The sequence below is a fragment of the Tyto alba genome, unplaced genomic scaffold, assembly GCF_018691265.1.
Source record: "Tyto alba isolate M040663 unplaced genomic scaffold, T.alba_DEE_v4.0 Super-Scaffold_20000042, whole genome shotgun sequence".
Classification (NCBI taxonomy): Eukaryota; Metazoa; Chordata; class Aves; order Strigiformes; family Tytonidae; genus Tyto; species Tyto alba.
Window position 1 is genome coordinate 1,817,811 of NW_024881293.1, and position 15,817 is coordinate 1,833,627.

At 51.6% G+C, this 15,817-nt stretch overlaps 1 protein-coding gene across 3 annotated transcripts in view; it reads left to right on the forward strand.

Annotated features, from left to right (window-relative positions):
* Nucleotides 1-3,499: 3,499 nt before the first annotated feature.
* The window catches only part of IGSF21 (immunoglobin superfamily member 21), a 38,497-nt gene continuing 26,179 nt past the window's right edge, over nucleotides 3,500-15,817 (forward strand). For 2 of the 3 annotated variants that reach the window (XM_032986618.2, XM_032986619.2), the window contains exon 1: nucleotides 3,500-3,768. In XM_032986618.2, coding sequence (XP_032842509.1) covers nucleotides 3,711-3,768 — 58 coding nt within the window. In that variant the 5' untranslated portion in view covers nucleotides 3,500-3,710. The remainder of the gene's footprint in view (nucleotides 3,769-15,817) is intronic. The other variant, XM_032986617.2, reaches the window with a different exon arrangement.

Sequence of the window (15,817 nt, forward strand, 5' to 3'; positions counted from 1 at the left end):
GCTCTTGGGGTGAATTGATGCTGCTTTAGCTCATAAGTACCAGAGTTTTGCAGATGAAGGACCAGAGATAAGCACTCTCCGTCTCACCCTTTATTGCACAAGTTAACTTGTTATTTTAGCTCTGAGCAAGTATTTTCCTGCACTAGGGATGGTGCAGGAGCCAGGCATTAGGGACCAGCTGACATCCTGAATGTGTTACACTGAGATTTTCCCACCTACATGGAAAATTTGGGCTATTCCAGGCTTTACAGGCACTTTTTTCCACCAACTTGCTTTGTTGAGGAACATGCCCCAAAATTTAGGATTCGCCCCATTTTGGGAGGTGCTCAACTCCCCATGAAGGGCAGGGGGGAGCCACGTGCTGCTCTTTGCTTGTTTCCTCATTAATCTTGATTACGGAGCCCTCGTGCTCAAGTTAATTTTCTCGTAGAGTAAGAATCATATCAGTCATGTAGCTGGGAATCTCTCAAAAGCTAATGAGGAATCGCATCCTTGCCATGTTATTACCCAGCTAATTAGTACATGGGTTTCTTCTGGAAAGGTCAGGAGAGAGGAGCTGAGAAATTTTGTCTTTTGGAGCCTTTTTTTGTGTCAAATCGGGGTCACCGAGGACAGATGGAGGACACTTGCCCACAATAGTGTGCCCTGGATTTTAACCTGCTCCCAAAGGATGTCGGGGATGAGACTTCAGACCTAGTTTTCCATGCTGGATCCATCCCTTGTGAGGATGGGAAGGACAAGAGGATGACAGATCCATCCCAAAATAACGATCTTTTTCAGGGTGTGATGCCTGGAGGAAGCAATCCAGCCTTTGGCAATGGGATGGGGCTGCAGGAAAACCCTTATTTATTAAAAAAAAAAGACAAACACCCCCCCCCCCCCCCAAAAAAAAAATCCCCCCTCATGGTCCAGATGGCTGCTTTTAGCAGGGAAAGGAGCATTGCTCCCCATCAGCTTGGCTCATTTTGTGCCTTTCCAGGGGACTGAAGCCCCCAGGGCTGTCAAGCAAGTAGCTTTTACCAGCCACTGATTTCACACAAAATTAAAACCCAGGCAAAACCCAACCAAGCCAGACACCCAATACAAGCTGCAATATTTTTATCCAACAATTTACATCACTTACTGTCTCCTTCAATCTCCTGGGATCCGGCTGATGGCCTGTGTGCTTCTCTCTCAGTTTCTCTACGCTCAAATACTAAATCTGGAGACTGACAATAGATGCTTTGTCACCAGAAAACAAGTCCTGCTCTAAATGTTTTAGGATATTTAGTTTATGCTTCTCCCACCGGGTCATCACTTGCTCTGGGGGAAGGTTGTGCAGCCAAAAGACAGAGCTTGGTCTGCAAGGGGCCAAAATTTGGGTTGAAAAGGCATGGGATTTGTTTAAATTTAATTTTTATTTTGCGACGAGACATCTCAGACCACAGCTGTTAAACCTCCCTTTCTTCTGGACAACATTTCTCCACTTCCCAGACTAAAATCTTCAGCTCTTTATCCACCTCACCTGTGGGTCACTGCATCTGAGGGTGGAAAAAAATTTCTCTGTGCACCTCCGAAGAAAAATAGTAATATTCCAGCTTGCTTGGGATGGGAGTGAAAAAGGTGATGGTGAGTGACGGAGCCGGGGGTTTGTGGCTCAGCACAGCAGAGAAAGAAGAGGAAGAAACCACATCTCAGTGGAGGCACCTCGGAGCAGCGGCTCTTAGAGAAGCTGACAGCACCATTTGGGTCGAGCGCGGGCGGTTAACCCAGCAGACCGGCTTTGAAACAGCAGCAGCGTGCTTGGCTTGCCTGAACTTGGTTTTACCTCGGGGCTGGCTAGTTAGGCTGAAGCTTTTTATAGGGTCTTTTTTAGGTTTTTTTGGTTTTGCTGGGATATGACCCCGCGAGCGCCGATTCTTCCCTACCCCCTATCAATTATATTCCCAGGAGAGTAGAGAAGTCGATGTCTCTTGGAAGGGTGGGGGGGAGCATCTATCAAATCTGTGATGAAATAGAACAAGATTTGATTTCCAGACATCTCCATGCGAGAACGAACCGTGGCTTTTCCCAGTGGATGAAAGGCAGAGGGAAAAGGGAAAGAAAATCCAGCTCCCTCAAAGGAATTTCAGCAGCTAATTGATTTTATTTAATTTTTTTTTTGCACTGATCCACTCAGAGCCTGACTGCTTTCAGTGTGGATTTTTAAGAAACAAGCCATAACCCACCAGTTTTTATCAGACTGGTGTCACTGGCTGTGCCCAAGTCTCAGCACAGGGGCTGTTCCATCCCCATCCCGGGGAAATCTTTTGCCCTGATGCTTCTTTTTTTTTGCAAATATAAGCCCCAAAAGAGGATGCTGGGTTATATGGGATTTTTTTGCATGGGGCTGGCTGTGTGCAGCTGGAAATGAGGAGCATTTGTGCGATTTTGGGAAGTGATAGCGTTAAGCTGGGCTTGAAGGCTGTAAGAAAAAGTGTTGGGGAGACAGGGCGACCACACAGGACCAGAAAAAAACTCAAAAGCAATTGCAAAGAAGATGATTTTGCAAAGAAAACAGGTGTGGTTTTCGGAAGAGCTGCTTCTAAGGTGGAATAACAACAGAAAGAGGCCTCCAACCTCAACGAAAAGCTTCCTTCAGCCCCCTAATCTCGCCTTCCACCGTGGCTGGCTGCAAACCCCAGCACATCCCGCTCCCAACCTGGGCTCTTCATAAACAATATTCGCATCTTCCTCCATGTCCAGGAACTAATTAAATCTGGGGAGTTGGAGGAAAACAAGGTCATCAGTGAAGCAGGGCCAGGGAGGGATGTGGATCCCCGGCCAGGGGGTGATTTGGGGGGGGGGGACCATATGGCGGCCGGGCTGGATCCTGCTGCTGGGGGGTGCAGGGAGAGGGGAACGACTGAAGGAAGGGGGGGGTCAGATGGAAACTGCTGCCCCCGGGGCTCATTCTGGCTGTCTGGGCCTGCACCCCACATCCCTGCCTGCACCCCACATCCCTGCCTGCATCCAGCGTCCTTCCCATGTGCTCCCCGCCCCTCGCCACCGCTCACCCCCTCCCTAAATCGCCCTTCCACTCCTGCACCCTCCAAAACGCCTCGCCCTCCTTTCCTTCACCCTCACCCTAAACCGTGCAACCCGCACCCCCCCATATAGTGACCCCCACCTCCTCCCGCGCCCCGTCACCCCCCAATACGCCGCCTTACCCTCCATACACCGCCCAACCCTTCCTGCCCTCCCCGCTCCCAGACCGTCCATCCTTTTCTCCACCCCGCACCCCCATACACCACATCCCCCCCCCCTCCATATACCGCGCTAACACCCCCCCCCCCCCCCAGCCACCGTCCTGCACCCCCCCTTTCGGGACCGTGCCTCCCCCTTTTCAATCCTGCATCCCTCTCCGCATCCCCCCCGCCACCCCCATATACCGCGCCCTCCCTCTTGCACCCCCGTTCCGCGCTTCCAGCCCCTCCCGGGGGCCGGGCCGGGGCGGGCTCAGCAGCGGGGGGGGTGCCGGGGGTGGGCGGCCGCCAGCTCGCTCCGCTCCCGCTGCAATAAATCGGCTTAGGGCGGCAGCTCGGCGGGATCAGCGGCGGGAGCTGGGCTGGAGGGGGGGGGGGGGGGACACGGAACCGGGCTGAACCCCCCCAGCGCGATGCTCATCCGCCCCCCGGGCAGGGGGCTGCGGGACCGGTGAGCCCCATGGGGCTTCCCCCCCCGCGGGCATCATGATGAGCCCCCTGCCCTTCTGGCTGCTGCTCTGGGATCTCCTCGACCTGGCGCTGGGTGAGTGTCATCCCCCTCTGGGGACAGGGACTCCCTCCCTCAGCCCCCGGAATAACGGGGTGCCCACCTGCACCCCGCTAAGCATGCGAAGCTCTGGGCTCCGCACCCCCCTGAGGCGTAGGGGGATGACGGCGGGGCTCCGGAGGGTGCAGGGTGGGGGCAGGCACCCCGTTTGGACTCGGTAATGAGGCACCAGTTAATCGGACCCTGGGTTTGGAGCTGGTCATAGGGTGCTTGCTAATGGAGCACCCGCTTTGGACCCGTTAACGGGGTGCCCTCTGATAAGGAACTGGGTTTAAACCCATTAATAGGGTACTGGTGTTGGACCCGTTAATGGGGCAGCCATAATAGAGCACCTGCGATTGGGAACCAGTGCTGGGGGGCAGGCTGAGAAGATGGGGGGACGCTCACCCCTCGCCCCTGAGCTGGCATCGCTGGGGGTGCACCCGGATCCCCCTTTCCTGTGCTCCGTACTGGGGCTCCAGCTGCGAGTCCCAGCTCTCCTCCAGCCCCAGCCCAGCTCCCTCTGTGCAGGGGGGGTGTCTGTGCCCTGGGGACACCCATGAGCTACAGCTTTTTGGGGGGGTGGGTTGCATCATCCGGGGGCACTCAAGCCCACCCAGCCCTTTAGGCAAGTGAGGAGTGCCCCAAACCCTACAGATGGGTGGGAGGGGGCACCTAGCAGAGAGAAGCAGCCCCCCAATTCCCTCCTGTCCCAGGGGTTTGCAGCTGGCTGAGCTCCTAAATGAGCATCTTGACTCCCTGCTTCGTACCACAGAGGTTTTAATAAAAGCCCCCCCCACACCCCATCCCTACCCCCAAAAACGAGGCTCCCAGGAGGTGAAAATTAACAGGGCAGGAAACTTTCCCTTCCTCGCATCCCGGAGCCTGAGGCGTAGCCGTGCAATTGAATTTCTTTTGCATTTAAAGACAATCCCTCTCCTCTTTCCCCCTTTTTCCCCACGCATCCCCATTCCCATGCCCCCCCAAATCACCTGCTGGGGGGTCTCAGGCGGCCACTCTTTAACGAGCACAGTGAGACCCGGGGGGCTCTCCAGAGGCTAAGAGGCTTTGCCGAGCGCTGGGCAACAGAGAGATGAGCAGAGCTTGCTTGATATCTCCTTTTTTTTTTTTTATATATATTTGTAATGTACTTTTTCCTCTCCGGAAAACCGCCGTCAGCTGCTGCAGGGCGCAGGGAGGGGGAGCGGCGGCCGCGCTCTGCGGGGGTGAGCGGGGAGAGGTTGACACAAAGGAGCCGATTCTTCATCACGAGCAGCTCCAAAATCATCCCTCAGGGACCACGGACCACTGAGGCTAGCCAAATCCCAGCTTAGATTTGGCTGAGCCAGGGTTGGGAAGGCATCGTGCATCTCCTGCATCCCTCTGCCATTCCCCGATGGGTTTTTTCTGCTGCCGGGCTGCGGCTGCCACTCTTTTCCCCCCTTCCCCGGTTCGCTCCGAGCATCCCACCAGCATCATACTGCCAAACACGCTGTCGATAATCAAATCTGCGCAGCTCAGGGTGGGGGGAACTTGTGCCAAATCTAGTCCTGCCTCCCACCTGGATCTCTTCTCCACCACGGTTTTAAGGTCACAGGTAGATAATTTTCAAGGAACAACGTGTCTCCCCAGCTTTTGCCCAGGGGCAAGCTGTTTGTCATTGGTGCGTGCATCGTTTTTCCTTCCTTTCTCTTATTTTTTATTGCAGCATATTGGGCGATTGCTCTTCTGCTGCTGATTTGTGAGAGCAGGCGAGCGGGTATGGGTAAATCTGTGTTTGAAATGTGTATTTTGTGGGGGGGAAAAAAGGAGGTAAAAGTTGTTTAGCAGTGGGTCTAGAGGGTGCCGGCAGCCCTGGGGAAGAGTTTGTGGTTATAAAGCGATGTGGGAAGAGGATCTTGGTATTTGGCAGGGTCTCACAGGCGGGCTTGACGGGCAGAGCTTGGGTTTGGACATCCACAAGCTGGGTTTTGGCTCTTAAAACTGCACTGGGACTTCGCTGCCTTCCTGTATCCTGCGGATCAGCTGCTTTAAGTATCTTATAGCTCTTGGCAGAGAAATGCTGTCCCAAAAAAAGCCAGTTTGTGCTTTGCTTTTTCAGCGAACAGCTAAAAACCATTGGAAAAAGCCTGGGTTTGGGGTGGGCGCACCCATCCTGATGCCTCCTTTTGGTCTGGGCAGCAGAAGGCTGCGGAGGCCGACCGCGGCTCCCGAAATTCGGTGGGCAGATGGCTTTTCCGTGGCTGACAGCATCCTTGGCTGGAGCTGCCAGTGCTGTGGCGGTGAGGGAGGACGTGCCCGCAGAGGTCCAGCCCCTCGCCATCCCAGCACTTCACTTGCAAGGGATCGAGCAGGATCCGGCCACGTCGCCTGGGAAGATGCAGGGGGCCACGTGCCCAATGTGCAAACTCCCACGGTTCTTTCCTACGAGTACGTTTGCTCTTGGTGTCTCCTATATGTCTCCAAAGCCATTTTGGGGGGAATTTTGCCTATTTTTATGGTCACCTTATATAGTGCACGGTGCCGGCTCTGTGGGCAGCTGCCCCCATCGCTGCTGCATCCAGGAGGAGCAACAAGGTCCCACTGCTGGCACGGAGGAGAGCACCGGGGATCTATCAGAAGTGCTTCCCATCCTAGAAAGCATCTGTACCTTTGTGGGAGCATTTGGGGGGTTTCCACCCATCTCCTCGCACTGAAAAGCTCTTTTATTTACCCGAAGGAAGCTGCTTGCTTCCTTGCTGCGCGGCAGGTCGGCTGGATCCTTCCTGATGTGTTACGCATCCCTCTGGGGAGCATCACACCTTGTAATACAGCTTTTTTCCTTATAACAAGCTCAATCTCTCCCTTTGGCCAGAAAAAGCTGCCTAGAGCAGGGCTAAGTGGGTTAAGGAGCCGTCAAGATGGAAAAACGAGGGCATGCGGAGGAGGCGAGTGGCTGGACCATGGGTAATGATGGAGCTGTAGCCCCAGGCCCCCCCCCCAGTTTTGGAAAGCCAGGAAGCTCCATCTGCAAGCAGGGCGATGGCTTCTTGGCATCTCCAAAACCAGGGCTGGCTGATTAGCCGGTGCTCAGCTTGTGGCCTGAAATATGTTCCCATAAAATGTTCATCTGGGTTTATTTTACAGCCGTGTAAAATCAGAGCTGTGTTTTGCAAACACGAAAGGGAGGGCTAAATATGTCGAGTTTTGATCTCGGCGAGATATTTCTGTAGTCCTTATCTGAGTGATTTGCTTTAGCTTCTGTATTTCCCCCCCAACAGCACCTCCTGCAATGGGGAAAAAAGGGGAAAATTCAAGTGTAGCTGCTTTTGGTTTCCCAGGCTTTGCCCCAAATGGGCAGGTTTGCTGGGGCTGGGCTTTGCAGGCACCTGCCCTTAGGGATATCCTCGTGCTTCTTCTCCAAGCCAAAAACCAGCTTGGAGAAATCCCTTTACAATTGTCTTTTTTATCAGCAAGCTGAGTATCTCATCCCTCTCCTTTCCCGGGGACCCCCCGAGGCTTTTCCTCACAGGGATTTTCCCAGTTTACATGCAGCCCCTGAGGCAGCTCCTCCTTGCGAGCTTGGAAAAGCTCATTTTTCTCCTTTCCGTAGGAAAATAACAGCGTACAGCTTTTTGCCGAGGTGATAGGAGCCACCTGCTCGTGTCTCTGCTGAGCTCATTTAAAGAAAAGAGGTTTTGGGTGGGAGTTTGCTTGCTGGGGGGGCAAGGGGAAAGGAGGAGCATCCTCTGCACCACGTGGGAGCAAAACCTGCTCTAATTCACCTGCAAATGCACAGCACTGACCTGGAAAACTGTCCCGTGCTCCCCCCATCCATTTCTACTCATGCTTTTCCCCAGCAAATCTTGCATTCAGCTTAGAGTCACCTCCTTTTTTAATCCTTTCCTACTATTTCCATGAATTCTGTGTTTCCATGAAGCCTGTGCTTTGCTCTCTGAGTAAAACCAGGCCACGCAGGCGGCTGAAGCCCCTTCCGAAAATCCTCCTAACTGTGCTAATTGCCCTTCCCCAATTAGCCCAATTTTTCTCTTCCCACCAGCTGTGTTTTGTAGCGGTCTAGAGCTGCCAGTTTGAATCCAGAGCTCTTTTTTAAAAAAAAAAAGCTTTTAACACAGGCGAGGATCTTCCCTCTGCCTTGTACTTTTCCCAGCTAATAAGCATCTTCAGGGTTCGGAGGCATTTCAGGCTTCATTTCTCTGTGGGAACTCTCATGCATTAAATTGTGGCTGGTCCCTGGCTGGCCCTGAGCATTTCTGAGGCTCCCCCGTATGTCAGAGCTCAGTTTTGGGATATTTACCTCCCAAATTCCCTTGCTGCAACAAGTAATCCCTTGGTATTATTAGCAGCCCCACCCCCCCAAAAAAAGCCTAGGGACACTACAGGGTTTGGGTTGGGGATGTTTCTCCCCTCTGCTGAAATAAGGACTTGTGTTGCAGGTCCTGGGTTTGCTTCCAAGAGCTTTGAGCTAAGCAGTCCCTGCTATATGCAGTGTGCTAGGTGCTAAATGCAAGGAGCTATATGCAACATGCTCTGTACATCACAGCCCTCGTGTATGTCTTGTGGCTTCTCCGATGCCTCCAAGCGCTTCCAGGCAAGGTCTGCCCCAGCGTTGCGTCCAGGCTTGAGCAACACTGAAATGCAGCTCAGCTCCTGCATCGATGGGTTTTTACGGAGCATCCAGACGTGACATTAACCACGCTCTCACAAGCCTCCCCATCCCATGGAGATGTTTCAGGGCTTTGCATGCCCCACCTGCCTTTTTTTTTTTTTTTTTTTTTTTTTTTTTTTTTCTTTTTCTGGTTGTATTTGCAGAAATGGTCTTTTCTGTCAGAAAATCCTTGACTGGCAACGCTTGATCAGTGCTCACCTTGCTCCTTTTGCCAAGTGCTTTAAGATCTGCTGATGAAAAGCTCTCCACTGTGTCGGGCTAAGAGCAGGTTTTATTTAATCCAGACGCACTAATGGCTTGGGAGTGAGGCTGAGACAGGGGCAAGGATCATGCTAAGGCTCCTGCAGGACTTGACGAGGGAAAAGCCTTCCAGGGAGGTGGGGAAGGAGCTGAAACCTCACCCTGGCAAGGATGGAGATGGCTGGGACCTGCTTGGGACCATGTACAGGGAGGACGAAGCATCATCCCCTTGGGTCCCACCGATGATTGGATTTCCTCAGTGCTTTGGGGTTTTCCCCTATTTTGGTGATGCCAAGTCAGTCTCTTTTTCTCAGACATCAGTGAAGGGGAAAATCAAGGGAAGGAGCCCCCCAGTCCTTATTTTTTGGAGGCAGGAGGTGCAGCTCTTGCCTTGCAAACTTCCCCGCTCGTAAATCCCGCTGCGAAGAACCGAGCAGGGAGGATGCAGCTGATGTGGCTGGTTTTGTTCCCTTGCCAAGCTGCTCTCTTTGCCCTTTTGTTTGCTTTCTGCCGAGGCACTTGGAGTACTGATGGGCTTGTTTTTAACTAATGACTGGCGCTCACATTATCTCCCCCCCGGCATTATCTCCTTCCCACTTTTTCCGTCTCCTTCCTAAAATAAACCGTCAATCACGGGCTTGTTTTCAACGCTTTTGGGACTGGATTCACCATGAGTGCCAAGGGCAGGCGGGCTCATAGCAAAGTGCAGGGAAAACAACCCACTGCTGTGGTTCCCTCTATGGAGTTATATCAAATTAGATTTTTAGGGTCTGCAAAGCCATTTGGACTAGGGAAGGTGCATGCCCTGCTTGTTTCCACTCTCAGCTGTCTGAGAAATGGGGTTCATCACCCCTAAACACTGCACGAGATCCCTCCCTGATGTGCTTGTCTAGTGGGGTTACCGTGAGCCCTTTTAGGGTGACCCTCCTCCCTGTATCCCTGCGATCTCAAAGAGCCAACACCTGGGCTACACGCGTGTTTGCAGCAGAAGCCAGCTCTGGAGCCAGTCCGTTGAAATACAATTAGTGCCTGTATTAGCTAGAAGCAAAACTATCATTAATAGGGTCCTGCCAGCCCTGGCGAGGGGGATTTGAAGTGGGGAAGGAGGTTTTTCCAGAACTGGGCTGAATCCACGGCAAAGCCCTGCCTGCTGGAGACCACTCGGGGCAGGGGGATTTTAGCTGCTGGCTTCGCAGGGTTTTAGCCCTTGACTCTAGGGAGGTTTGGGGAACATCAGGAAAAACCCTATTTCCCTGCAGCGTGATGTTACAGCCCAAAGGAAAGGAGCTGTGGAGGTGGACACGTGGCATCACCGAGCCCTTCCCAGCCTCCAGACCACACATTTCATCTCTTCTGGGGCCGGGAGCTCATGTCCATCTGCAAAACTCTTCTTGGCTGGAAGACTCGGTGTCTCAGAGGCATTGCAAAACAGAGCAGGGGAGGCAGGGATTTAGTTCATCTCCTGCCCAAACTTCTGTATAATTTCCCGTTTATATAATGCCTTCAACAATATACTTGGGAGAGGAGTGTGAAAGGGATTAGCAGTGGTTATTCCAACCCTGCTCCACCTCCCTGTGCTTGTAGATAAATCCTGATGCTGCAACCTAGCTGGCCAGGACAGGGAAAACAGGAGCTGGAGAACCCTCTGTTGGGACGCACCTGCTTTGCACGTGTATTTACACCTATTTGTTTCTTTGCAAAGGGATCTGCAGCTATGGGGATGGGCTGGAACGATGCAGAGATGCTCCATGATGGGGGTTTGCTTCTCCCCGGGGGAGCAAAGTGATGGGGGGGATGCAGGGTGATGGGGGGACATGGTGGGTGGCACTTGGGTTCACTTCTAGGTGGACTGGCATCTGTGGAAATGCTTTTTGGGGGGGGTGGGTTTCATGGCTAGTGCTGGATTTGCTGGTAGCAACGTTGCTTTTGACGGTGCTCGTGCTGGGGAGGAGACCCGGCTGGTCCCCGAGGTGTGTTTTGCCCTTGGTGCTAATAATCCTTGAAAAGAGGAAGATGATGAAAGGTCTGATTTTGGCTGGTGGTTATCATCACAGGTACCAAGCAATTCCTTTGGGAGCCGCTGGCTTCTCGCCAGGAGGCTGAGTTGGACCAAACCTGCTGAGCTGGCTCCTTTTCCTCCCCTTCCTGCTGTTTTCACCAAAAGCACCAGAATCACCCCAATTTTGATGTGGGGGAGATGTGGGTGAGCTGGTTTCCCTCTACCCCAGCGAACCTTCTCATAGAGATGAGCACATTCTTCATGTCAAGTCAGCTGTTGGCTGCGTATTTCTTTCTGCAAAACAAAAAATCCTTGTTTTGGTTGGAAATGGCCTGGAAGGGGACTTTAACAGCCAAATGATTTCCAGCCCAGCTCTGCACCTCCAGAGAGCAGGATTCAAAGCTTGGCTCTAAGTCACGCTTATGAAGATTTCCAGCCCAAATTCAGGCAGTCCCTCGATGTACCGTGATCGGAGATACTTTTTCTGCTCCATCGAGCATCTTGCTTGCATTTTTAAGCCCAGAAAAGCCCCATTCACTGCAGATTTAGTTTCTGCACAAGCTATTAGAAGAGGGGGACCACACGCATGGGCTTTGCCATCCCACCCCATGCCCTGCTTGCAGCACTGAGAGCATCCCAAGAGCCGGTGTTTGAATTTGGCTGATTTTCCTGATTTTTCTCCTAAAGATACACCTGCCAAGTTGTATTGCAGAAGGATGTGGTGACTCAGAGAGGAGTGGGAGGATTTGAACAACTTCGCCTTGCCTGGCACCCCAAAATATATGCAGCAAGCTGTTGGGGAGCGGGGTTTTTTCCATGTAGGATAGATAACAGACTAGATCTGCTGATAGAGAAGCACCATATAATGGGTAGATATTGATTCAGAATGGATGCAAAAGATGTATCACCACCAGGAACAAGACTGGATGATAACAGTGCTGGTTCAGCTTCCAGACAGACCATCATTCATGGAGAAAAACCTCCAGAGCTTCATCTCCGCTTGGGCCGTCTTCCCCTTGCAACTTGATAATGAGATATTTTCTGTAAGTGCTGGCTGAGGTGGTTCTTTTTAAGTTATATTTGTGTCTCGTTGCGTTATTATGGCTTTTTTTTTTTTTTTTTTTTTTGCTTTTCTAAGGAAGTTCTTTGCAAGCAGTTGATGTATGCAAACTGGCTGGAGATAGTTGGGTTTCCTCCTGACGGAGAGCGAATTTACTCCGCTGTAATTATAGCAGAGGCGTGGGAGCAAAGCAATGCTTGAGGAAGCGCAGGCGAGCCCAGTTTCCAAATTAAACCCTTCTGCTCATAGAAATGTGTGTTTAATATTATTTTTTTTTTAGAGCAGGAAACCATATCTGCTTGGCTTCACAGTGGGAAAGGAATTGGAGGGGGCAGGATTTGGGCATTTGGATGGTAGGGGTGCTTGTGCCTCTGGGTTTGTTTGCGTGGACCACCCTCCTCCGCCTCCTGATCTCCTAAAAGCTCCCCACCGCAAGAAAACAACCTGACTCTTTAAAATTGGAAGGGCTTATTTAAACAATGTTATCTCTCTGGTGAAGGGAGAGAGCATATTGAATGGTTATATTTAGTGCCGAGTGTAGGACAAAGCAGATGCAGAGAGATTTTTAACGCGGGAATGTTAATCATTTATGCCACACCGCCTCGGAAATGTGTGTATATATATATTTTTATATATATATATGCAACGTGCACGTGCTCAGGCACCCGTGTACTTGCTGAGGATGAGGACAGCAGTTGCACATCCTTCCTTGATTTGCTTTTTGACCTTTTTCCACCCTGGAAAACCCATGCCAGCGGGGTGAAGCGATGCAGCTCTGGGAGCTGGGGACCACTAGAAACGCGTAGCAGGAAGGGTGTGCTTTGGCTCTATGGGGGTGTGCACAGCCCCCCTGCCTTTCTGCATCCAAAATGGGATGGGGATGGGAAGGAGAGCACTTAAGGGATTGCAAATGGGCTGTTTAACAACCCCAGCAGTGCTCTCCCCCCCGGCGAGCTGCGAGGAAAGCCTACCGCATTACCCAGCCTCTATTACCCACCCTCGCGGGAGCACTGAATTAAAGGAAATATTTTATGATCCTACGCTTCGTTATGTTTTATTAAAAGCAGAGCATCGGCCTCCCCTGCCACATTCATCAGATCAGAGGCTCTGCTGTTTTTTTTTTTTCCCTTCCCCCTCCCTCTCAAGCTCTTGCTGCCGTCGCTGTTGTTTCCAAAGCATCCGACTGCTTGGGTTGGCTTTAGAGATGGTCTGGGGTCTACTGGCAGAGGAGGAAAATAGGCAACAGGATGAAAAATGTGGCTGTCTGGTTTATCTAAGGATGCTTCATATCCAAACGGGCTGTGGAGTCACACTGCAGAAATAGCTGATGGATGCAGGAAAGTGGAGTCACAGCGAGATGTCACCCCATGCAAGTGTTTGAGTCATGAATGGAGATGAACACATCCCCATGAAAAGATGTTTGATAAAACCTCCCCCCCATTTTTTCATCTTTGCTCCATCTCGGGATGATCAAGCCCGGAGTGGGAGGACCTCCAGGATGTCACCATTTGGGGGGAGAGGACCCCCAAAAATGCTAACATCCCCTCTGCAGAGGTAAAGTGGCAAGCAGGACTGGGAGTTTGCCATATCAGCCTTTGAGATCAGCAGGAAAAAGCCAGACAAATACTGATAGCTGGGCATATCTGGAAGCAGTTGGGAGACAGAAAGGTATTAATTAGCAGTTATTACTCAACGGTGCAGAGATGGATAGGGATTAAGGTAACAGCCATGTGCATCCTCTCCGTGAGAGCGGCGAAGTAACGGTAAATCAGCGTTATGAATCGGTGCTGTAAGAGGGAGATATTTTTTAATCTTATTAGCGGTGCGGCATTACTGAGAGAGCAAAGGGATTATTAATCACGGAGCGTGAATCGGGGAGAAGGTAGCTTCAGATTAGCAATCCTGCTTTGTACAGTGAGAGGGGTAGCGGAGATGGAGGAGAAAAGGGAGCGGGTGGAGGCTGAGTCGGGAGGGAGGTACCGAGGGACAGGGCAGAAAGCCCGTGCCAGGGGATGAGGGTGAGCTTGGGATTCCACCGCCCCTCACCTCGGCCAAATCGCTGCCTGGGAGGTGTCTCTGGGCCAGTGCCAAAGCCCAGAGCTGGAAATCCCTGTAGGTTGTGTCTGTCATCACGTGGGATGTGCAGGTATCTGTCCCATCAGCCCATCCATCCCTTCATTCCCCCATCTCTCTATTCTTCCCTCCATCCCTTCCATCATCCCCCCATCCATCCCTTCATTCCTTCATCCCTCTGTTCTTCCCTCCATCCATCCCATCATCCCTCCATTCCTCTATTCCATCTATCCCTTCCTTCATCCCTGCATCTATCCCTTCATTCCTTCCTCTATTCCTCCATCCCCCTCTCCATCCCCCTCTCCATCCCCCTCTCCATCCCCCTCTCCATCCCCCTCTCCATCCCCCTCTCCATCCCCCTCTCCATCCCCCTCTCCATCCCCCTCCCCACATACAACCAGTAGCAGACACCGGCTGCCTTCAGGGTGCTCCCATGGGAGCAGAGATAGTCTTGCAGTGGTGGAGAAAAGGAGCACAGTGGCTCTGACTGCTTTTTTAACACCCAATTCAGTTAACGGCGGTGCCAATCTGGCTGCTCCAGGCTCCCCCGAGATCATTTTGGGGTTAAAAATCTGAGCATCACACTATAAATTGCAAAAACTAAAAAAAAAAAGTGTATTTTGTAGCACTTGGGACTTCTGCCCAGCATAAGGCTTTGTTTTCCCCCTTCCTCTGCCTGAGGTTGTGCCTGTGGAGAAGCTGTTCAGGAGGAAAATGGAAAAAAAAAAAACAAAACAAAAAAAATAATCCCTTTCCAGTAATACAGTGTAAGAATCGATGGTGCGGGCAGAGATCGCTCATGGCAGACACACGGGGAGGGAGGGGGAGAATTGATGGCTGCCTTGTTTGTCACCAATCAAAAATATGGGATAATTGGATTTCCTGCAAATAGAGAAATAAATAAGCAAATTCATCATCTGGGTCATGGTCACCTACTTCTCCTGGGCCACCTTGGCACGGCAAAACCCTGCCGGTGCCTCACTGGGACTCTTAACGTGGTGGGAAAGCCAACAGCAGCATCTAGACCTAAATCCTCATACTTGCTCTTTGGTGAAATTAATTCTTTTTTCCCCTTCTGGCCACCCCAAGACTGTCTATCTCCTGCTAAAGCTCCAAGAAGAGAAGGTTTATGGAGGATTGCAGGGTTTCAGATGGGAAAGTTCAAAATCATGCTTATTTTGGGTGGCAGCAGCATCTCTAATAACCCCTCGCTATTACTGCAGGATGGGATTTTTGCTGGATTTCAGGCGGGTTTGTAAAGAGTCTTGCTTTCCCCCTTGCAAGTGGGGAAACTGAGGCATGGAGCGGGACTCACTCCAAAAGGCATCCTTTGAGCAGCTCCACTAATTAGCCCTGGCTGGGATTATGCTCCAGCCTAGACTAATGCCACAAGCCGTGGTTTCAAATAATTAGCTGCCAGTGGTGTAATCCTCACCCTGATGGGAGGGCAAAGCAGCAGCAAAACCATCGGCTGCTGCCGCAGGTTCCTCCTCAGTTCACCCAAGAAGTGGATTGGGCTCTACCAGGGGATCGCCACCTTTTTTCCCAGGTTTCAACATCTGTATCTAATCCATCAGCTCTAACAAACCAAGCTGGATACAAATAATTTGCTTTTTTCACTCCTGAATTGCATCTCTGGGATGGTTTTTGCTCGCTGGTGCTTTCAGCACTGGCTGGAGACAAGACCCTTGATCCCAGGTGAGGTTTTCCATAATCCCCCATGCTTGAGGGCAGCATCCAGATGTTGCATCTTCCTGATGCCAACATGGGGAGAGATGCCAGAAAGGGTCCGGCTGATGTGGAATCTCTTCTGTGTTGGGATGGAAAGCTGGGCCTGTTGCTGGAAAAGGGGGATCTGGGTGTTTGCTGGTAGGGAAAAAAACCTGTTTCCAATCCTTTGTATAGCAGGATTGCAATACAGTATCTCCTTCTCCTGTCACACTTAATTCCAGATTAAACCCTACATCTGCACTGGGGAGGTTTTGCTGGAGATTAGCAGAACCCG